Genomic DNA, 21,609 nt, shown 5'->3' with positions numbered 1-21,609 from the left:
TCATTATTTTTGGGATATATTCTATTCCTTGCTTTATTATAATAATTGTAAAATATATTTAAGGTATAGATCCAGATTTCATGTTGTATTACTCTAATAAATTTATTTATATCACTTTTCACCTCTTTTCATTGTTCCATTTTGTATATGAAAACTTGAAATAAGAGTTGTGTTAAAGAATTATATTCCTCTGAACCATAAGGAATATTTGAATATATGGACATAAAAATATATTTATCCCTTATTAATTCAATCAGAAAGCTTTTTTTTCCTAGATTTTCTGTCCCTAGAATCTAGTATATCTTGCCAAGAAGACTGGAGATTCCTGAAAGTCCAAAAAATTAATTATGTAAGCCTATATGATTAACAGTTTTGAACCACTATCAGCTAATTTCACATTTTATGATTAATTCTTCAAATATAGGAAAAGTTCTCTCTTTTCAATGAAGTATTAGCCATTAAAAATTATTTTAAAGTTTACTTTGTAAAAAGGAAAATCAAGTAAACCACTAAAAGCTATATGTATATTACCTGCACTCTTTATTCAGATCAACAGTGTTAGGCATAAGAGACCTGAGTAGCTCTGTTGCTGGTGATACAATTACAGAAATGAAATGAATCTGATCTTCTGGTATTAGATTTTCTTTTTCTCTATCCATCATTGATAATGGTACAATACCCATATTCTTTTCACGATCTCCTTGATCATAAAACTCTCCTGCAAAAGTCACAATACTAAGAGAAATAGTTAATAATAAATTGTCAAGAAAGTACCGGGAATTAATCAAAAATTAAATAATTTCGTCGCTAAGCTACTGGCGTCTATACTCACGCGGAAGTCATCTGTCATTTAGTTTACAGTGCATCCATCATTTTTACATTGGATAAAAACAACAGAAAACGTTTCTGTAATTTTGCAGTGCAAATGGAAAATCCTCGTGCCAGAATGCTGAAAGGAAGAAGATTTGTGGAAAGAAAACTCATGATCTTTGCACCACTTCTGCACAAAATTTCAATAAATCTTATCGAAAAGAACCATATTCCCCTAATATGGCTTGACCGACCTTTTGCTCTTTTTGAAAGTGCAGAAGGCGATTTCTCAAAAGGAGATTGAAAATCGATTTGATTGGATTATTCTTTGTCGTAGGTAAGTATTGTTTCGAAAAGAGACTACCTACTTGAAGGCGATTAATGGAATTAGGATAAATAATAGATACATATATTTTGCGTTTAATTTACTAATTCCTGGTACTTTATTGTATTAAAATATGTAGTGATGCAGTTCACGCTTTCAATACCATTCAGATCAGAGACTTACGATAAACGTTCTCGGTGATCCTTCTCGCGATATGAAAAGGTTTACATTGCGCTGATAAATCGCAAACGGTCATCATCAAGCCTTTCATCAAACTCCGATGTATAGTATTCGAAAAGTCAAATAATTGGTCGTTTACTACGGTGAAAAGCGTTTTCCTGTTTCTGAAGTGCTGTTGAAGGTCAGTGGAAAGAATGGCTTCCTTTACTTCATTCAGAAATATTTTCTGATTTCGACTATTATATTTGAATAGATCATATATCTGGAAAAAAAAACTATATCGAATAAATTGCCGTTATTACAATATTGATAAATTCTTGGAGTTGAGATAATTCATCAAAAGAAACGATTCTGTCCATCATTAAAAGTTGAACTGATCCATAGCCGACCGCACTTAATCAAACGTAATCTGTTGAGTGTTGACCTATAGCATCTTCAGTTAATGAATAGAGATCATTGTGTAGCACATCTTTGTTGTTTTCATACACTTTGATAATATAGTTTCGTCTTTATCGATTCTTTAACTGATTATACTTAAAAAAAAATTAATTATAGTTCGTCAGTTTCGAAGGTTGAATACTGATAAAACTAATTACCTATATCTTTCTCAAAGCAAAGGGCGTATCTATGGGGGAGTGAAGGGAGGAGGTGAATGTCCGCTCCCATATAGGAGAAAAACAATTAATGAAACTCTTTTCGTCAAAACTATATCTCACAATACCTACAGAGATATTTTTAAATAACTAGGTATATCTGAAAAATAGTTGCAGTCATTTTACTCTATTTTTTCTATTTGCCAATATCATATGTTGACGAATAGAGTAACCTAATTTTATTCAAACTCTGATCAGAGTTCGATTATTAATATAAGATATAGTAGTTAATTCACTACTATCTGTTTATTTTGAAATATAAGGAATAAGGATTTGACTTATACGTTTAAATTTATATTTTATGGAAGTTTACTGGCTATATTCACAATCGTAAGGAAAAGATGTGGAGAAGATAAGAGGTCCAACTTTGAAACTGCTATAAAAAAGATGGGTTTGCATTTGAAATTTAAAAGTTGAGGCTCTTATCTCGTATAAGGCTCTTATATGCAGGGCCCCCGCAACCGCGCGGGCGCCACTCTAAAAGGGCGCTAAAACCTCTTATAGACCGCATGAAGAACCGATGGACCAAAGGTTTTCGAAAAAGATTCCTTCAAATTTTTTTAACAATTTTTTTTTCTAAACTTCTTTCTTGTAATTTATAAAAGTTTCCGAACGTCGCAATCGGTATGAAATAGCCAGATATTGCTTTACAAAAACTCATACTCGATGCTAATCTTAGGGCATTTTTTGTGCCAAGTGCTGCACACAGCTTAAATTTAACTGAAAATGCTGCTAAGGTTTCAAATGAAACAGTGGACTCTTTTGATATTGAACAAGAACTTTATATCTATTTCTCTTCATTCACAAAAAGATTGGAATGTTATAAAAAAGTAAAATGATGCAAAGTGTAGCGATTGACATTAAAGTGTGCCAAAACTATGAAGAATTTAGTTGATCATTTCAAAAATTATAGGGATGATAATGTTCTCGAGGAAAAACTTGCGAAAGCTGGAAAACTAGCGGCTGCTCTTGAGATAGATCAAGGTTTTTCTCTATTATATACTGTAAGACGAAAGTATAAACCAAAATTGTTCGATTATAAACAGACGGATGAGGCACCTCAAGATCCAAAAATCGCTTTTAAAATAAATTTCTTTTTGAAAATAATTGATCAAACACTAAGTTCCTTAAATAGTAGATTTGATATGATATCTGATTACGATAACGTTTTTTGTTTTATTTGTGATATTCTTGAATTAAATGATAAATATCTATTAAAATGCTGTCATGCTCTTCAACAAGAGCTAACTGATCAGGAAAAAAAAGAGGCTGACGTAAAACAAAATGATTTATTCAACGAGATAAAAGCCCTAAGATTGTTTTCATTATCTGAAGCGAAAATCCTCTTGAAATTCTACAATATATTTTTGAAAATTATCTCACTTCTTCTCTACCGAATCTTAGTATTGCCTCAAGAATCCTTCTCACATTACCTGTGTCGGTTGCTTCTGGTGAGAGATCATTCACTAAATTAAAAATGATTGAAAACTATTTGAAGTCTACCATGTCATAAGAAAGATTTTCTGGATTGGCAATCTTAGATATAGAGCAAGAGATACTCGATAAAATTGTTTGATTGATTTTATAAAAAAATTTGAACAGCCAAATCTAGAAAAACATCCATTCAATTTCTGTATTGATCCTTATTAAATGTTTATGCCTTTATGAATAATTTATAGAAGAATACAGCTTAAGTTTTGAAACACATTTAAGATGTATTATGTTACAACTAACACCATAAAGTTCTTAAGGCAATGAAGGTTGCTGATAGATTTTCAACCATTCTACACTAAATTCTTAACAAAACAAAACAAAATCCGATTATCCAGCAGTGCTTTTCTCCACCTCCCCCCTTTAAGGGGCGCAAAAATATGTTCCGCACGCGGGCGTTGATGTCCCTTGCGGGGGCCCTGCTTATATGTACCCAAAATCTGATGGGCTCAATCGATTCAATGAGAAAAATAACTAAGGACCTCAGTATCAGAATATATATGAATTTTTGCATCCTGATCTGAATGAACGCCCCAGGATTTTTGAACAAAAAACGCTACCTAGGGCCCAAAAAAGGACGAAAAAAATTTGTTTTCAACCAATTCGGATGTAAAATTTCCCGTTAAATTCGAATCTGCTATAAAAAAAGATGGGTGTTCGCATTTGAAATTTCAAAGTTGGGCTTCATATCTCGTATAAGGCCCTTTTGGGTTCAAAATCTGATGGGCTCATCGATTCCTCGAGAGAAATTACTAAAGACCCCAGTATCAATATTTCGATTTGCCACCTGTGCGCGAAATAAATTCACCGTTTCCAGACTTTTAAACCACCCGGTATAGGGATTTATTTAACTAAATGTTATATATCTGTCCCTCATCGCATTTGATATCTAGGTATTCTATCGAGACAAATATTTGCTGATACCTACTGCCATGTTTGCCAATATTCGCCAAATGGAAATGCAATAATATATAGATATTCTATTACATTTTTAGGATCCTGCGGGCCCTGCAGCATTATATTGTTCTGTTATATTTTTCTGCGTTTTAATTGAAGTTTTTCCGAATACTCAGAGATTTTCACCTTGATTATTAGACAAATTTACAAAGACAAAATTAGCTGCAATTGCAGAAAGTACTTGTATGGAATTTTTGAATATTTAATGAAGGTACCTGAATTATCCTAGCAGAAACAATATAATGATAATTTTCCCAAGGCGCATCGTGATACAGCTGATATATAACATCGTTGGTGAGAATCAAATAGTTATTTGTACATCCACCATGGTCTATATCATGACAAATTGCAGCAATGAGGAGAGCTTTGATCTGAAAAGAAAAAATAGAAGTTTGTGTTTCTATGGTTGAGGTACCTCCTCAAAAAAGTGAAGTAGATATTGAAAGTATATACCTCCATCGGGGAGAATATATGAGCATTCCTCTTCAAAATGTTGTACATGCTGTGCATGAAGTTGAATGCATGCTCGAAGTTATGATAAGGATTATTTCTATACAACTTCCTCACCACCAACATGAAGTTCGTCATATTATTATAGTCGATGTCGCTAGTACCTATAAGATCTCGGATCATATGTGTGGCCAAATAAGGTGCATGATTGAAAATTCCCTCAGGTATGTACCACCTGAAACTAAATCAAAAATACTGTTAATGAAGCAACATTTCGGAACAATTTAAGAAATGCAGGTGTATTTTCATTATTTCAAATAATCTACCTTGGAATCGTCCAAAAAAGTATTATATAATATGCTTGCGTGTAGAATCCATAAATATAATATAAAAAAAATTTACAACCGACGTGTCCATAGCTTTTCTCAAAAACTATAAGGGAGCTATTACCATGAAATTTAAACACCTGTGAGTCCCCTCCTAAAGATGCATTTTTTAGAAATATTTCAAGTGATAATGACTGAATCAATTGTATTCTAACCTCATGTTCAAACCTTTGAATATAATGACGACAATATGATTTTGAAAAATTATTTTAACGATCATTTGTGACCGTCATAGTATTTCGTGAATCAACTGGTCATCCATATGGTTCGCAGATGGATCAAATTCAAAGGGGTCAGTGGTATAGGAGTGTCATCATAATAAGCAGCTGGCTCTCATAGTCCACCCCGGGACATAGGCCTCCCCTTTTAAGTTCCACATTCTTTCTGTCCTGAACTCCACTCATAAGCTTCGTGGCTTGTATATAGGCTCAAATGGCGGTTATTCATGAAGCTGGGTCAGAAAACCTCTCGTTTATAAAAATAAACTGACCTTAGAGCACCGCAATTACATAAAAAGTCTGGCTAGGGCCAGTAAATTGACTGGTGAGATTGAAGGAGATGAACTTGCAAAAAGGATTTCAAGGGTATTATAATTAGAGCTGGGGATGATTATTTCGGGGTACAGCTTTTCAGAATTCCGCCTAAGTTGATCTATTATCAATCATTCATTTTCCTAGATCATTAATCATAGTTACAAATTTAAAAATTTCCTTGGAGCTTTCCTAGTCACATCGAGAGGTTCAAAAGCTTGCTTACCCAAGTGTACTACTGATGCAGATAATTGTACACTATATATGTTCGGTGGGTTCTTTCCTTTCACTTTATACAGAAGGTATTTGTAGGAAATTGTACGATCGACCCTCCTACAATACACCAAAATATCAAGAGTAACACCCTCTGGATATTTAAGTGTATTGTAAGACTGTCGATGGTACAATTTCCTGCAAATACCACCCACTGGATCAGGCTGCAATCAAAGCACTGAGCTCACATATCATCGATTCTAAGATGGTATTGGAGTGCCGAAGAAAACTCAATGAAATAGGCAAGGTCTTTTTAATCTGGGTTCCCAGCCACTCAGGAATTAGAGGGAATGAAGAGGCCAACACACTTGTCAGAAAAGGAGAACCTTTCTGTGGCGTAGACAAATATGTACCTACAAGAAAGAGTTTCAGGAGAAGGAAGAAACCGAAAGAGAAATACTCTGGCGGAATCTTCCTGGTTTGGATCACTCCAAAAAGTTTCTTCGAAACTTTGACTCTACGAGATCCAAGAAGTATCTGGATTTTAGTGAAAATATGCTACATCTCCTCACTGGATTCCTCACAGGGCATTGTCGCCTTAGGAAACACCCCATGAGAATGGATCTAACAGAAAATGACGAGTGCAGATTCTGTGGGGAGGAGGAAGAAACTCCGGATCACCTGGTGACGGAATGCCTCGCCATCGCTAGCCAACGCAAAACCTGCTTTGGACACGAAATTTGTAGAAGTGAGGAATTATATATTGGGGTTCATTAGAACTCTGGAACTGGAAGGCGAGCTGTCAATAACGTTATGATGATGATGGATGACACAAAAGACCATTAGGTCGCATGAGAAAGGAAACCTCCTTAATTAAATCTTAATTTTAACACCCACTGGAGGTTTGGTACTGTTGATGTTTGTTCTAGCACATCCTAGACTTAGTTATGGGTGCATTGTCATATGCTTTTGTAAGGTCATTTAGTTGAGTCAAAGTATAAAACTTGTCCATTTTTTACCAAGTTATATGTATTGATAAGATTACTCACTCTAAGAAACCAGAAGGTGCAACAACATTCACTCGTTTAGCATGATATTGTTCATGCCTACATGGAATCAACAGCAAATTCAATATCCTGTCATGAATTATGTTGATCAGATCCTAAAAATGAAGAAACTTTCAGAGAACTTTTCTTAAAATTTCATTTTCTAGAGATAATTTTTATATTTTTGAAAGTTCAGGGTTATAATAAGAAATATGAATGGAACTCACCAACTTTTTTGCACGCTGCTTCAGAGTATTATATTGTAAGCAGCAGGAAGCGTAAATTCCGAAAATTTTCATAATAGCTTCATCATTTTTCGTGAAGTATCCATACCTTTTGTTAAGTAGTTTAACTATTCCTAAAAATTATACTCATTAATTCTTTCCGCAAAATGATGAAAGCAAAGATATGGTAGATCTCAGCAGTTGAGAAGCGTTGGGAGCTCGGTTGGGAGTATAGTATAGGTATTCTTGAAAATACCCAATAAATTCAGCCAAAAAAGTACCTACCGGAAACTGTGCAAAGTCTGTTTACGGGCGCTGAGTTCTTTTTTAGTTTGTTTACATGGTTATTGATTTCTTCTCAAATATTTTTTAGCAATTTTTACAATGGATAAAATATCTATGAAATAATGATTTTAATTTTACAGTGCAAATAGAATAGCGTGTGGCTTAATTATTCTAGGGAAACCAGATTTGTGAAAAAATATGGATTTTGCAACACCACGACGAGAATATTTTGGTATAGGCCAATATAGGGTTCATCAACAAAACAATTTCGTTAAGGCTAAATCTGAACCTACCAACAAGACCTCCATGACCAGTTATGGGCATGCACAGCAGAGACCTAATAGGTATGCCACTTTTCAATTCAGGTTCTTTGCTTATCCTGGGATCTCTGGCAGGATCTTTCACTTTGATCGTTAAACCAGATTTTGCAACTATTGTCACAACACCCCTATCTCTTCGCAAGGGCTTGATCGGAAGGTTTTTCTTAATAAGTTGATAGTTGTACTCGTCCAAACCTTCTTCATAGACATCAGCTGTTAATTCATCCTTGGATTTGTCGATAACGTAAAAGGAGCCTCTATGAACGTCTACAGTTTCTTTCGCTAGAGCCTCATCAGAAAATCATTAAATGAGATGTTTTTCGAATTAATTTCCGTATAAATGAACGAATTTTTGATATACACTGTGTCCGTAAAGTATGGAACAAATTCATTATTATAGCTAAACCAAATGAACTCCTTAAGTATGGAGGGCCCGTACTTGGCAACGAATTAAGATCTTTCTTCAACAAAATACTCAACACAGGAAAGGTTCCAGAGGAATGGAAGAAGAGTGTAACAATACCCATTTTCAAGAAGGGGGACAAAAAGAAACCCGAAAACTAGAGGGGAATCACCTTGCTGGATTCTACTATGAAGCTGTTTACCAGGATTCTGACGGATATGATACAGCGGCACATGGACATCTCTGAAGAGCAGCAGGGGTTTAGTAAAAACCGATCAACGCTGGACGCCATATATATATAATCCGACAGCTAATAGAAAAGTCCATAGAGTACAACAATCCCATGTACATGTGTTTCATAGACCTGACGAAGGCTTTTGATCGCGTCCAACTGAGAGATGTCACTCGTATCATGAAGAAGAAACATGTTCCCAGTGATATTTTAAGGATTGTGGGGGAACTAAATCATGAAACATCCACTAGGATTATGACAAACAACGGTCTCACAAAAGAAATACCAACACCAACAGGAATAAGGCAAGGAGATTCCTTGAGTCCCCAATTATTCAACATAATAATGGACGATATAATAGAAGATTTGAAGAATACAGCAAGAGGATACAAGCTAACAACCGGTGTTCAATTTTAAAAAAATGACGGTGACGTCATTACTTGAAAGTAATTAATTCACCCTGTATATTAGAGTATTATTTCAAATTACGGTAAATTAAAATCAAAAACCGACGTGTTTCAGGATTATTTCTTAAAATGGTCTGTTCAGCTAAAAATGAATTTGTTCCATAGGTACTTTACGGACACAGTGTATGGATAATTCATTTTTTTTACATTTATGCAAAAAGCAAAACTTTATTGAACTATATTTAGTGGAAAAAGAAGTTCTTTATTGCACTAGTGCAATAAAGTTTTTATTGCACTCATCTGTCATTCTACTTCAACGTGTTGATGGAAATCGTCGACAGTAGTGGAGGGATACGTAGAGGAATCACATGCAAACAAACTCAGTGTTGCAAAACAAATATTTCAGCCTGAAGGAAATAAAGATGTACAGTTACCAAGTACTAGTACGTTACAGCAGTAACAAATCAAGAAGTGGATATAAAAGTACTTCACTACGAAATATTCATATTGAAAATTGCACCAATTGTTCATTCACTTTCAACATTGAGGGTAAAAATAAAGTTTGAGTTAAATTGTTCGTAACGTATTAGTTCCTGTTTCAATGCAAATCGATATTAATAATAAAGTATTCAAGTTGCGCTTTTCATTTTCCTACACCTAGTGCCGCACCTCAATAAATCATTTTTTGCTTTTTGCATGAACGTAGAAAAAATGTTGTATGCAACTCGTGCAAAAATTGTTTATTGCACTCGACGTGTTGTCCAACTCAGCCTAACGGCCTCGTCGAGTGCAATAAACATTCACTTTTTGCACTTGTTGCATAAATAACTATTATACGATATAATACAAAATGTAACATGATAATCATTTATAAAAGTAATTATATAGGTCATAAAGCCTTTTTTACATGGTGTGACATAAAAATAGCCTCTGAGCGAAGGTTTTTAAACACTAAGGCGTAGTTTATGATCAATATTCATACGTAGCACCCCATTTTTAGACGAAAATCATTTCATGAATATGTAGATTGTATGTTTCCCCTTGTCTTGTTAGCAAGTACGGGCTCAAATGCAGTCCCTGATTTCAAGAGTGAATCAAAAAAAAACCTTGTAAAATACATAAAGAAGGTTTTTAATGCTTAGATTGAAACAGTGCGCGTTTCGCATGTACAAACGTGAAATTCCCGAAATCTTCATGTCTTGCTTTGTAATGGGTGTTTTAATAATACAAGTCAGAAATATAGTTGGAATGAATATTTCACATTCTAATCTGATAGATAATTTCATGGCATTTATTTTTCAAATATGATTTCCGGCATATTATGCCCGCCGCGGCTACGATTCACATAGTTCATTCGAGCAGTCCTTAGAACATTAATTCAATACATAAGAGGAACGGAAATCGCCTTATAACTGATGCATTTGTTTTGATTCTAACATTCGTCGCTCCTTGACTGAAGGGACACTATAGCAGTAGCATGACATAATTTGATTTATTTCGAAATTATCATTTGATGCTCAAAAATAGTTTACAATGTGATTTATTTATGAAAATTCTTTCGTGCTTCAAAAATGTCATTTTTTTTTTAGTTTAATGATTCAGCTATTGTGGAATTATGAATAAAGGTTTCCTGATAAAACATTCAACAATAAATCAGGATTCTGCACGCCTATGGGTTCCGCTAGCGCGATTGTGATTGGCGACACAAAACTTCCATCTCTCTTGTATTCGGGATCGAGCACAAATGTTTACTTTGCGTTCTATCTAAATAGTAAAATGCAATCTAATTTTTCACTACTTTTTCCAGTCAATCTGGCTGTGTTTCAAGAGTTCCTGGTTTGTCGGCACCAATGACTTAACAAAGCCCCATAAAAAGTTATCGAGAGTAGTTAAGTCGCACGAACTAGGTGGTCAGTTAACAGGACCACTTCTAGAAATAAAGTTGTCACCAAATTTATTTTTCAATAAATTGATTAAGCGCGCTGTATGACAAGTCTTGTTGGGACCAAATGTCTTCGGTGTTTTGCTGATTAATTTTTGGAAACTAGTCAACATGGCTCGATAGCGCTCTCCATTCTACGGAACCGCTGCTCGTTCCTCATTTCGAAATAAATAAGGACAGATGATGCCACCAACAGGTGAACCGCACCAAACAGTCAATTTTAATCGATGTAATGGCTCGGAGATTGCTTTTAAGTAATTTAACCAGAAATGAACTCCATCACACAATTCCTCGGTAAAAATTCTCATCTTCGTCCAGTTACAAATTCGCCCAATTAGCAAAAATGCTACTTAAACGAAGGTCATTTGGCTTTAATTCATTCAAGAACTGTATTTTATAGGCACGTTAAGACGAGATCCTTATGTAAAATATTCCATGTAGTCGAAGGACAAAAGCAACAAGTTGAGAACGGCGACGTATCAACATTTCGGCATCTTCTTCAACACTCCACGCTACAGTAGCAACATTCTTTTCGATATGCACACTTCTTTGTCTTGTTGATGATTTTAAATCCAGATTATTGAAATCAGTAATTGTACGAAATGCTTGCATACTAGGCCGATTAGGTTGAAGACTATAAGATGTTTAAAACACAGGTGAGCTCACTTACTCTTGAAGTGGCGACTTTTGAAGGGATGAGCCTTCTTGGATTTCAATGGCATTGTTCTCTTTTCCATTGATTTCCGCATTTTTTGTTATGGCGCTCAAGTTAAGTTTTGAAGTTAAATCAACAATATTTTTGATATGGCAGATCGCTGTTGCCCAGTTTCTTTACGAGAAGGAACACTTTCACAATACTACTCTTCTTTTAAAGATCTTTTTCAAAAAATGCCCTGCAATCCACTTGACTACGAGATGGAAATAATGGCAACCTGTCCGCTGGTATCCAGGTTAAGCCCTTTACCAATTTGTTTTTAATTGGAGACTGCATTCTTGACTCCCCCCCTTCATGAAAAAAATACGACGAAAATATCACAATTACGATGTTAGTAAAAAGAAAACGCTTAAAGAAGTAGTGGAGGCTTCCACATCTTGACTTAATTGCAATACAAATAGATATAGGCTTACACTCTTAGTTATTACATTAATCGATTCTTGGAGATGAAACTCACAACTAACTCAGTTATCATCTTGGTGGTAGTAATACTGCCAGTGTAGTAAGACTTAGTTATATGCAATAACTGGTCGTGCAAAATTTCCTGCTTAGTCATGGCAACTCTCTGCAAATTTTGATGTATTGCCGCTCCCATCCATCCAGTAAGTACAATAACAATTTTGAGATCCTCCTTTGAGAAGGGTTCATCGTATTCAGACCTAACCAACTCGAAGACAGCGAAACAATCGCCGTCTGGAGTCACAACTGGCACACACAAGATAGACTCGGCAATATCGTCTGAAAAAACAAGATTTAATTCTATATACATCAATGGAACGCACGAGCGCAGCTCTGGTGCTGCAGTAATATTATTATTTCTTTGTATCAAGTGTCATTGTGGAACAAAAATCATCATGGTCCTACAAAATACAATTCCTGAAGCAGACCAAGTAGCCGACGGATGCTGGGATTGCTCGGTCATAAGAAATATACAATTACCTATGCTACTCGGAAAAGGTTTCGAAGCAATAGAAACATCTGGCTTCAAAATTTCCGGTTGAGTAACAGATTGGTTAAACATCAAACTGTGTTATCATCATTTATGTGTTCGAGTGATTGGAGTAATGACTCTTCGACTGATTTAAAAAAAATTAACAAAATGATATGAAGGAGTTTCACGCTTGTCTAGGTTTGTTGGGTGTCCATAAGGTGGATTTCCCTCCATTACGCAAAAAAAAAGTTTAGGTAGATATTGTTCTTAGGATTTCATCTCTATTGTTCGGAGTTGTTTATCCTCTCTAATTTATGGGGCGTAGGTATATCTGTTTTGTATGTACGCACTTCGCTTGAGATTTTGACATGAATTTGTTGCGCCATATAACATCACGCAAGCTTGCGAAGATTCTGGCGACCCTCCTAGCTTCTTTATGCGTGTTTCCTCGTTCCTATTACTTGATGATTTAATTCCTAAATGGTTGAAGTTAATAGCTTGTTCTATTATTCGATAGTTTCTTGCTAGTTTGCAGGGCCGTCGCTAGCCAAAATGCCTCCCTTACAGAAGCTAACTCTACAGAATGCTGAAAAATAATGCTCTAGCGTTTCTGCCGCCCCGGCAAAAATACAAGTCTGCACCCTTGCAGGTTTGGGTTTTTTATAAACAAACGAGCGGAGGGGATTTTGATTTAATTGATGAATTTGTATCCATAGATTTAGTTGCTTAGTTTTGACTTTCTAAAAAGTTTGAATATTTTTTTTAAGGTTATTGAATAAAACAATCGGATTATGCGGATGAATCATTATTTTGAATTCAAATGCGCGCACGCCCACCACTAGTTAATTTGATATAAAAATGAGAAACTTGAATATAATGGAATGTGGTATGAAATAATGAAACTTCTTATATTTTTTGAGAAGGATAAGTTAGAAATGGTTAGATAGAATCATTTCTCGTGTATTTTGTATTCCATCCTGGAAAATGAACATTCTGATCGGAGAATTGAAAAGAAAAATAATCTAGAAGCCGCCCCAAGTGGCAATAAAATTCGGCAACGTTTAGCAAAGCGAACGCCGACCCGCCTGATGCGTGCATGTGTTTTTCAGCGTGAATAACTCGTAAACACCACTATGAGGGGATTACGTGATATCTGGATATTTATTATTTATGAGTATAATGCATAATGCGACACCTTTAATGGTTTTTGATTTTGATGTTAATTAAATTTTTCGGTATTCCTTCCTGTTGTTGCTGACCGAATTGAATTTCATTCGGTACATTGAATTTCTACACATGTGGTTTTTGTTGATCAAGCTTGAAATGCCGCCCTTGAATTTTGCCGCCCTAGGCGACCGCTTACCCTGCCTCCCCCCTAGCGACGGCCCTGCTAGTTTGCTGCATATTGGTCTTTACTTATTGTCATAGACTTTTTAGACATCTTCATATTGAACTCTCCCTTTCTTTCTAACCAATAGCTTCACATTTCAGAGTCCACTGTGAAAACCACCGTAAATCAGAGGATGTGCCCATATGTGCAACAAAAATAAACGAAATATAAAATTAATTTCTGAAGATACTGTGTGAATGCAACTCACTGTGGAATCCACTTCCTCTAGAGAACCTTCTATCATCCTTAATATCCTCCACCAAAACATATTCTCTGTTGAATGCCACATGAGCAGCAATGGTTTTACCTTCTTCTATTTGAAAACGATAATGGGAAGGTACTATTATCAACTGTTGCCCTGTCAGGAGATACATCCAACCAGATCCTACTTCGACAATGTACACTGATAAACCTGAATTCAAATGATCATTTTTTTCTCAACTAATTCTAAACTCATATGCTAACTGGAATGAGTATGATATTGCTTGTTTGTAAATTCAAGAAGATTCAACTAAATAACTTACTTATAATGAATAATTTATTTCACTTAGCAAGACTTTATGAGAAACATGCTATCTTTTAAAGCTATAGTGATGATAATATTATTATACTTTTTCCAACTTTGAACACGAATGTAATTATATTCTTCAATTACAAGGAAATTTACCTATTGCACGTGTGGTCATTTTCAAAGTTTGCCCAGCATCTAGTAATAATACGTGTAAATCAGGATTATTGCATGAAAAATCGTTCAAATCATTCAAACTTATACTGCTTTCACTAGTGTATCTTCTGATGTAATCTGTCCTATTCTCTTCTTGAGTTGACGCTCTCTGTTTCTTTATAATTTTGCTATTGTATGGTGCAATAACTTTCTTTCTAGAAAATGTTTGTGGAAACAATCTTGCGTATTTCTTTCTCAACATATCCTATTAGGAATATCTAAATGACATGTGACAATTTTTTTGAAATCACATCGGAATTTTATCCGAAATACAAATTTCGTCTTAAAATCAAGAATATGCAATGAAATTATCTATTAAATATTACTTAACTAATTAATTGTAAATTTAAACGAATTTCGTTCAAATCCAATATTGCAATACATCACACAGTCCTCAGAATAACCTAAATATCGAAAATTTTAATTTATCGAATACAAATATCTAAACGCCCCCTAGAGACTAAATTAAGTAATATGATAAGATTCGAGTAATTTTAGCCTCTTATTTTTATTATATATTGAGGTATTCGACACGTTCGTTTAGAAGACTATTGGTTTGTGAGTAAATTAATTGGTATTAAAAAATAAATAAAAAAGAGAAGGAATATCCATGTGAGCCAATTAAAAAAGATTTACGCTTAGGCCATTTTGTACAGAGGTATAAATTCGGTCACTTCGAAAATCTATGCATAATTTTTTCTGTGACTGTAGGTGATATGCACGTGCATGTTTTAGAAATTTACCATTTTATTTCCAAAATCCTAACCAAAGACTAACCTTGTCGTTCATATTTTGGTATTGAAGAGGTATGTTTAAATTTTTGTCTTTAATTATCTAGTTAATGTCCGATCATCTTCGAAAATTAAACAAATATCACAGTACATTATATATTGGATTTCCTGAATCCTGAATTTTTTTTGTTACCCATGATGAATTTTGTTATTGATGACATTTAATGATTCATTAATTCGCATGTATTATCTGACTATATCTCATTCTATAATTATTGATCACTCTAACTTTGTAAAAAAATTGCATTATAATTAATTTCATTTTCAGTTTTACCACTCTTCAATTCCGTGTGAACCTAGAAGCAGAATGTCAGCGTTCGTGAAGAATATGATGAACTTTCCTCCTTGAAGAGATGATTTAGGTAATGTTCAAGTTTTTTGTTGAAGAGAGGTTAGTTAGATTTGGTAGTCGAAAATAAATCTAAGGTTACCAAACTAGTCATACCCGTATTACACTATGCCTAATTGAGTCTCTTCTTATGTTCATTGTTTATTAATATTTGGCGTGGCTCCTCTTTTTACGCTCTTTTCAATCTAAAGAAAGAGCTAAAAATTTCGAAATTATTTTTGAACCCTATTTAGTTCTAAAATTGGTCAGTTCAGACTCTGATCGTTTCTGTTGGTACAACATAAAATATCTCACATATTATATTCTGTTTGCATGTAAACTTGTCATCACTGTAGCTGGATTTTAAATTTTTCTCTTGGTAATCTACTTTTTGAAACATAAAAATGAACATTGGTGAGTCTAGCATTTACTCTGCCATAAAGCCACACATTACTAAAACTCCTCAAAAATGAACATGTATTTCAGAAAATTTATTTGAATATTTTAATCACTTTGTTCGTAGAGCTTACAAAGAAAAGAACTAAGCAAAGAAAACCTTCACTTCTGATAATAAGTACTAATTCACAAAAACTCTATAATTACATTTGGCTTGGTAGATTGTATATATTAATCAATTATCATGTTGATATAACAATGATTTTTTTAACCACTCTATTTGAAGTTCTGTCAATGGCCAATGCATTTCCATATACATCTTGGTTGCAGGATTAATTCACATAAATTCAAAATGATGAATTCATAGTTCAGATGACATAAATGATTACACTTTTTTTGTCTTTCGCTCCTAACTGAATATTTATTAATACAATTCTCTTTCAGTTCAAAATGTTCATTGAAATTCATAATAATATTTCATTTTCAGGGTACTCTGATAAAAATTTTATTGGAAAAATGATATCAAATTTGGTAAGTGATATAATTTCAATCATTTTAGTGATTATTCACATTCTTAAATGATGAATTCATAGTTCAGATGACATAAATGATTACACTTTTTTTGTCTTTCGCTCCTAACTGAATATTTTTGAAATATATTCATCTTTCATAAGTTAATTGTTAATGAATTTCATGATATCATTTCATTTTCAGACCACTTCACTTCGATGGAGCATGTATCGAGAAGTTAGTATCATATTTGGTGAGTGGTTTAGTTTTCGTTATTTTTGAAATTATCCAACTTCTTAATGATGAATTCATAGTTCAGATGACATAAATGATTACACTATTTTTCGTCTTTCGCTCCTAACTGAATATTTTTGAATATATTTTTCTTTGAGTACACCATTGTTATTGGTTTTGACGAGATTATTTTATTTTCAGAGTACTTGAATAGCGAATGTATTGAGAAAATTATATAATATTTGGTAAGTGGTATAATTCAAGTTATTTTTGAAATTAACCAAATTCTTGAATGATGAATTCATAGTTCAGATGACATAAATGATTACACTATTTTTGTCTTTCGCTCCTAACTGATATTTTTTAATATATGTTTCTTTCAGTACACAATTGTTATTGGAATTAACAAGATAATTTTTATTTTCAGAGCACATAGTTAGTGACTGTATGAAGAAAATGGTATCATATTTGGTGAGTAGTATATTAAGTTATTTTTGAAATTATCCAAATTCTTAATGATGAATTCATAGTTCAGATGACATAAATGATTACACTATTTTTGTCTTTCGCTCCTAACTGATATTTTTTTATATATGTTTCTTTCAGTACACAATTGTTATTGGAATTAACAAGATTATTTTTATTTTCAGAGCATATAGTTAGTGAATGTATGAAGAAAATGGTATCATATTTGGTGAGTAGTATAATTTAAGTTATTTTTGAAATTATTCAAATTCTTAATGATGAATTCATAGTTCAGATGACTTAAATGATTACACTACTTTTTGTCTTTCGCTCCTAACTGAATATTTTTGAATATATTTTTCTTTGAGTACACAATTGTTATTGGAATTAACAAGATTATTTTTATTTTCAGAGCACATAGTTAGCGCATGTATGAAGAAAATGGTATCATATTTGGTGAGTAGTATAATTTAAGTTATTTTTGAAATTATCCAAATTCTTAAATGATGAATTCATAGTTCAGATGACATACATGATTACACTATTCTTGTCTTTCGCTCCTAACTGAATATATTTGAATATACTTTTCTTTCAGTTCACAATTGTTATTCGAATTAACGAGATTATTTTAATTTCAGAGCACTTAAATAAAGAATATCTAGTAAAAATGACATCATGTTTGGTAAGTGGTATAATTTTCAGTTATTTTTAAAATTATTAAGATCTTGAATGATGAATTCATAGTTCAAATGATCAAAGTGATTTCAACCTTTTTTGTCTTTCGCTCCTAACTGATTTTCTAAATTTACAATAAACTATAATTTAATTTTCATTAGGATAGCTAAGATTTAAAATATGTTTCAGGTGGTTTATGATGTTAAATAATCTAAAATAAATTTAATTGTATTGAATTATTAATAAATGGTTATTAAATCATAGATTTTTTTTATCTCTGTTGAACCTATTTTGGGAAAGCATATTTTAGCAAATATGTACATATCCTTTATTTTAAGAAAATATCGGTCCCATTTCGAATGAACTGCATATATTTCTTATAGTAAAATGGTGATCTGGTTAATTTCTATAAACCTGTACATTACTTTTGTTTATATTGGCACAATTGGACACTGAGCAACCTCATTTAATAAGTTGCCACCTTATTATAGTAACTTGATAAGCATAATCTTCCTTCTCTGAATCAAGATCAGTGTTACTACTAATAGAGAAAATTGAACAAATTATAAATATATATTGATAGAATCATTTCTCTAAAGACTGAGATTTTTCTTCCTATTGATGTTGCTTTCTTAATTTCACCTGCAAAAGTTTGTATAAGAATCATTTTAGTGTGCGAAAATAATTGAAAGTACCATGTACGTCGACTACAATACTAGCTTGTCTAGCATTCGATGGAACACATGAATAGTTTCCTTGGTGTCTTGCTTCTGTTTTTGGAAATATGAGTTCGCTCCCTTGACGTCCATGACGTACAGATGCGTTATCTTCTAAATCATAATTTATCATGGTGTCGTAGTGATACCAAAATATATATAATGGTGGACTTATAGAATTATACAGAACACAGCTCAATCGTAATGGTGAAAACAATTTTACTCTTATTATTCCGGTCTCTTTTTCATCTGTGTCCAGTATACGAGCAATAGCTTCTGAAAAACAAAAAAATTTCTTTGAAGGCAAATATATTACTAGCTTTGCCGTATTGAAATCAAACTTCTCAAATTCTAGGGGTGTTGCATCTCTATAATTTAATGATCGAGAAAATGGTGAATCCTTTGCTTACTTACCAATCAATATGAGTTCATAATACATTTTGGTAACAGGATTCGATGTTGATTTGCAAAGGTAGAGTCCCTCATCAGTTTTTTGTGTAAATTTTATTGAAAGCTGCCAATTCTGGAAGAAGTATTTTGATAGAGATGAATATTTAACTGTATCGCCCAAAAAGGTAATTGCCATATTTATATTTACCTTTGATCCATTTTGTTTCATTTGTTTGAAGCGTTTATCCAAATGGACTGTCGTATAATTCACTGTAATATTGAGCTCATTGTTCGTATTCTTATCCACTTTAACCCATAATACCTACCAATTATAATTCGATATGAGTCCATACCTTATTAACAAAAAAAAAACGAAATCTTTTTTTTTAATTATTATCAGGACTCACTGTTGTGTTTTCTTTTTCAATATAACATGGAAAATGGGCCTCGTCTCCCATTTGTACTACTTTTTCGGTGTAGTTTTCATAATTTGCTCTTTTGAATCTATTGTTAGATTTATATTCATACGATGTTTTCGTTTCATTTATTTTCAAATTATTTCTCGCAGTAGTAAATTGACTATCTGAAACAAATTGCAGAATTAAATGGACAGGTGGTTTTGATTGTAGATAATAAATGGTTCATTTAGCAATTAAAGTACTGGTGTTCTTCTTTTACTAAAAAAATAGATGTTCCTCGTCAGTTGCTCCTAAAAATTCAGCGTGAAAGTCCTAGTCTAAGTAAACGTCATATGTGTATTTTTTGTAGAAAGAAGTAAGTTGTTCTAAATATTTCCTAGCAAGAGATTTTGTATTTTTCCCTCGTAAGTGAAAAAAAATAATGAATAACGCGATAGGTAGCTCAGTGTAGAATCAAGTGCTACGTCGGTCGTATAAAAATGTAAGCATATGTAGTTTAATTTGGAAAGATTAATTAATAATGATACCTTCGAATTGTGCGTACTCCAGAGACCACCATAATATTCAAAGCAAATTATCTGCATGAAATGGTAGAAAGCGCGATAAAAATTGAAGTTGTAACCCAAGAAAAAGTAGATTTTAGACGCAATGTCTACAAAAATCGATCAGTAAAAAATTAATGACTCAAAAGAAAAACCTCATACAAAATGTGCAAAATAAAAAAATAATACTTACACACATTGAATTCAACTATATAGGTTCCTTTCATCAAACAAAACACTCTTTTTCTTCGCCATTGCATAAATAAATGATCATGCAAGCGCTCAATCTCGCGATAACATTGTGATTTTTTACATATTATAATATGTGATTTGGGAAAAATTGAACTTATTATGCTTACATTTTTAAAATGTAATAAGAATATCATGATTTTTAAGCCCAGTAAAAGTTCAAACTTAATATATTACATTTCATTCAAAATTGTTAGTATATAATAATTCAATGATACTGCTTACCTACTTATATTCCATGTACTCACCATCAATTGTTGTTCTCCTATCACTATTGCAATTGATTGGATTTAAAAAGTTACTAATATAAAAAAGTAGAAACAGCAATTGCATCATTTGAAAATTTCAGAATAAAAGAAGCTTTCACAAAATCGAATAGTTCCACAAAAATAAATATAATGGAAAGGAGTCGGATAGTCTGGCGCCAATAAATAATCTTGCGCAAAACTATCTACCCTCATGCAGGCTGAATTGATAGATTTTAGTTTTTACCAGAGCCGGCCCGACTCCAAGGGTTGTGTGGCTTAGCGGATCTGAAAGTTCTGAAGGAACCAATTATGATTATTTTTGTTCACAAAAATGAGTATTATAATCAATAAAAGTCGTGCAAAGTCATCAACTGAAATGTAAAATGAAATCCATTTTGGTCATAATGGGTGTTTCCAGATAAGACAAGTTTTTTACTTTTTGTTAACTTTTCTATGTCGTGTGTAGGATGACAGACAAAAAACATTCTAGAAAATCTTTTCAAACTGTAGATAACGAGGAACACTATTCGTTGTTGAAAAAGTCCGACAAGTATGGAGAAATACATTGTCGAAATAAAATTTACGACCTAAAAACCCCTAAACATGCCTGGGATCGGCCCTGACTCGGACCTCAAATTATATTCATGTAATAGATGAATAACTGTAAAGCCTGTCTGAATCCTATTCGATATTCTGTTTCATGTCATCTCATATCTTTATCATAGATATAGTATCTTTGATCTCTATAGACTTATTATATTGATTTTTAATGAAGTAATATGTGTTGCCTATAATCTATTATCATCTAGAATGGTATTTTTTTATACCTTGAATATACTTAATATTACTTGAAGATAAAACCAATGACAAAATGATTCTAAATATAAGAGTAACTTGCTTTAACCCATTTTATTAGTAGATGATTTATTTATGAGATAAATAACTATCGTTTGTTGTATGGAAAATGATACAGCAGTAGTTCAGAAAATTGATAGTTTGCTACTCAACCATAGAATATAAAATAAACTATAG

General features: G+C 33.0%; 2 protein-coding genes, 1 long non-coding RNA gene and 8 other non-coding genes across 26 annotated transcripts; 9 read left to right on the top strand and 2 right to left on the bottom strand.

Moving 5' to 3' along the window:
* Nucleotides 1-3: 3 nt before the first annotated feature.
* LOC123676267 (cAMP and cAMP-inhibited cGMP 3',5'-cyclic phosphodiesterase 10A-like) lies at nucleotides 4-14,977 on the bottom strand. Of its 4 annotated transcripts, XM_045612064.1 has the most exons (11): nucleotides 14,558-14,966; nucleotides 14,099-14,302; nucleotides 12,027-12,307; nucleotides 7,844-8,159; nucleotides 7,269-7,399; nucleotides 7,045-7,157; nucleotides 4,870-5,107; nucleotides 4,632-4,787; nucleotides 1,319-1,577; nucleotides 532-718; nucleotides 4-325 (listed from the first exon to the last, which is right to left on the bottom strand). In XM_045612064.1, exons 1-11 carry the CDS (start codon nucleotides 14,814-14,816, stop codon nucleotides 250-252), a joined length of 2,220 nt encoding a protein of 739 aa, XP_045468020.1. In that variant the 5' UTR covers nucleotides 14,817-14,966; the 3' UTR covers nucleotides 4-249. The 4 variants fall into 4 exon arrangements, 2 of the variants coding, with proteins under 2 accessions (XP_045468020.1, XP_045468021.1); XR_006746888.1 differs by lacking the exons at nucleotides 4-325; nucleotides 1,319-1,577 and adding an exon at nucleotides 775-949 and having other exon boundaries at nucleotides 577-718; nucleotides 14,558-14,977; XM_045612065.1 differs by lacking the exons at nucleotides 4-325; nucleotides 1,319-1,577 and adding an exon at nucleotides 833-949 and having other exon boundaries at nucleotides 577-718; nucleotides 14,558-14,977.
* A 325-nt stretch (nucleotides 14,978-15,302) lies between these two features.
* LOC123676274 lies at nucleotides 15,303-18,276 on the top strand. Of its 11 annotated transcripts, XR_006746890.1 has the most exons (9): nucleotides 15,303-15,420; nucleotides 15,674-15,767; nucleotides 16,617-16,660; nucleotides 16,844-16,892; nucleotides 17,075-17,118; nucleotides 17,301-17,344; nucleotides 17,524-17,567; nucleotides 17,751-17,794; nucleotides 17,977-18,276. It is a non-coding gene; the product is annotated as an uncharacterized LOC123676274 (long non-coding RNA). The 11 variants fall into 11 exon arrangements; XR_006746891.1 differs by lacking the exon at nucleotides 17,075-17,118; XR_006746893.1 differs by lacking the exon at nucleotides 17,524-17,567.
* On the top strand, nucleotides 16,471-16,554 carry LOC123677219. Its single transcript, XR_006747087.1, has one exon. It is a non-coding gene; the product is annotated as a small nucleolar RNA snR60/Z15/Z230/Z193/J17 (small nucleolar RNA).
* On the top strand, nucleotides 16,699-16,778 carry LOC123677217. Its single transcript, XR_006747085.1, has one exon. It is a non-coding gene; the product is annotated as a small nucleolar RNA snR60/Z15/Z230/Z193/J17 (small nucleolar RNA).
* On the top strand, nucleotides 16,927-17,012 carry LOC123677218. The gene has a single exon (XR_006747086.1). It is a non-coding gene; the product is annotated as a small nucleolar RNA snR60/Z15/Z230/Z193/J17 (small nucleolar RNA).
* LOC123677216 lies at nucleotides 17,154-17,238 on the top strand. Its single transcript, XR_006747084.1, has one exon. It is a non-coding gene; the product is annotated as a small nucleolar RNA snR60/Z15/Z230/Z193/J17 (small nucleolar RNA).
* LOC123677215 lies at nucleotides 17,378-17,461 on the top strand. Its single transcript, XR_006747083.1, has one exon. It is a non-coding gene; the product is annotated as a small nucleolar RNA snR60/Z15/Z230/Z193/J17 (small nucleolar RNA).
* Nucleotides 17,603-17,687, top strand: LOC123677214. Its single transcript, XR_006747082.1, has one exon. It is a non-coding gene; the product is annotated as a small nucleolar RNA snR60/Z15/Z230/Z193/J17 (small nucleolar RNA).
* On the top strand, nucleotides 17,833-17,914 carry LOC123677221. The gene has a single exon (XR_006747089.1). It is a non-coding gene; the product is annotated as a small nucleolar RNA snR60/Z15/Z230/Z193/J17 (small nucleolar RNA).
* Nucleotides 18,063-18,141, top strand: LOC123677220. The gene has a single exon (XR_006747088.1). It is a non-coding gene; the product is annotated as a small nucleolar RNA snR60/Z15/Z230/Z193/J17 (small nucleolar RNA).
* Nucleotides 18,277-18,327: 51 nt separating the features above from the next.
* LOC123676271 lies at nucleotides 18,328-21,483 on the bottom strand. 3 transcript variants are annotated; one of them, XM_045612071.1, is made up of 6 exons: nucleotides 20,578-21,483; nucleotides 19,527-19,702; nucleotides 19,328-19,441; nucleotides 19,144-19,252; nucleotides 18,709-19,005; nucleotides 18,328-18,655 (listed from the first exon to the last, which is right to left on the bottom strand). In XM_045612071.1, exons 1-6 carry the CDS (start codon nucleotides 20,663-20,665, stop codon nucleotides 18,555-18,557), a joined length of 885 nt encoding a protein of 294 aa, XP_045468027.1. In that variant the 5' UTR covers nucleotides 20,666-21,483; the 3' UTR covers nucleotides 18,328-18,554. The 3 variants fall into 3 exon arrangements, with proteins under 3 accessions (XP_045468027.1, XP_045468028.1, XP_045468029.1); XM_045612072.1 differs by having other exon boundaries at nucleotides 20,555-21,479; XM_045612073.1 differs by lacking the exon at nucleotides 20,578-21,483 and adding an exon at nucleotides 20,066-20,445.
* Between the last annotated feature and the right edge of the window lie 126 nt (nucleotides 21,484-21,609).

This window comes from Harmonia axyridis, chromosome 3 (genome assembly GCF_914767665.1).
Source record: "Harmonia axyridis chromosome 3, icHarAxyr1.1, whole genome shotgun sequence".
Lineage (NCBI taxonomy): Eukaryota > Metazoa > Arthropoda > Insecta > Coleoptera > Coccinellidae > Harmonia > Harmonia axyridis.
This window is presented reverse-complemented; position numbering and strand designations above follow the sequence as displayed.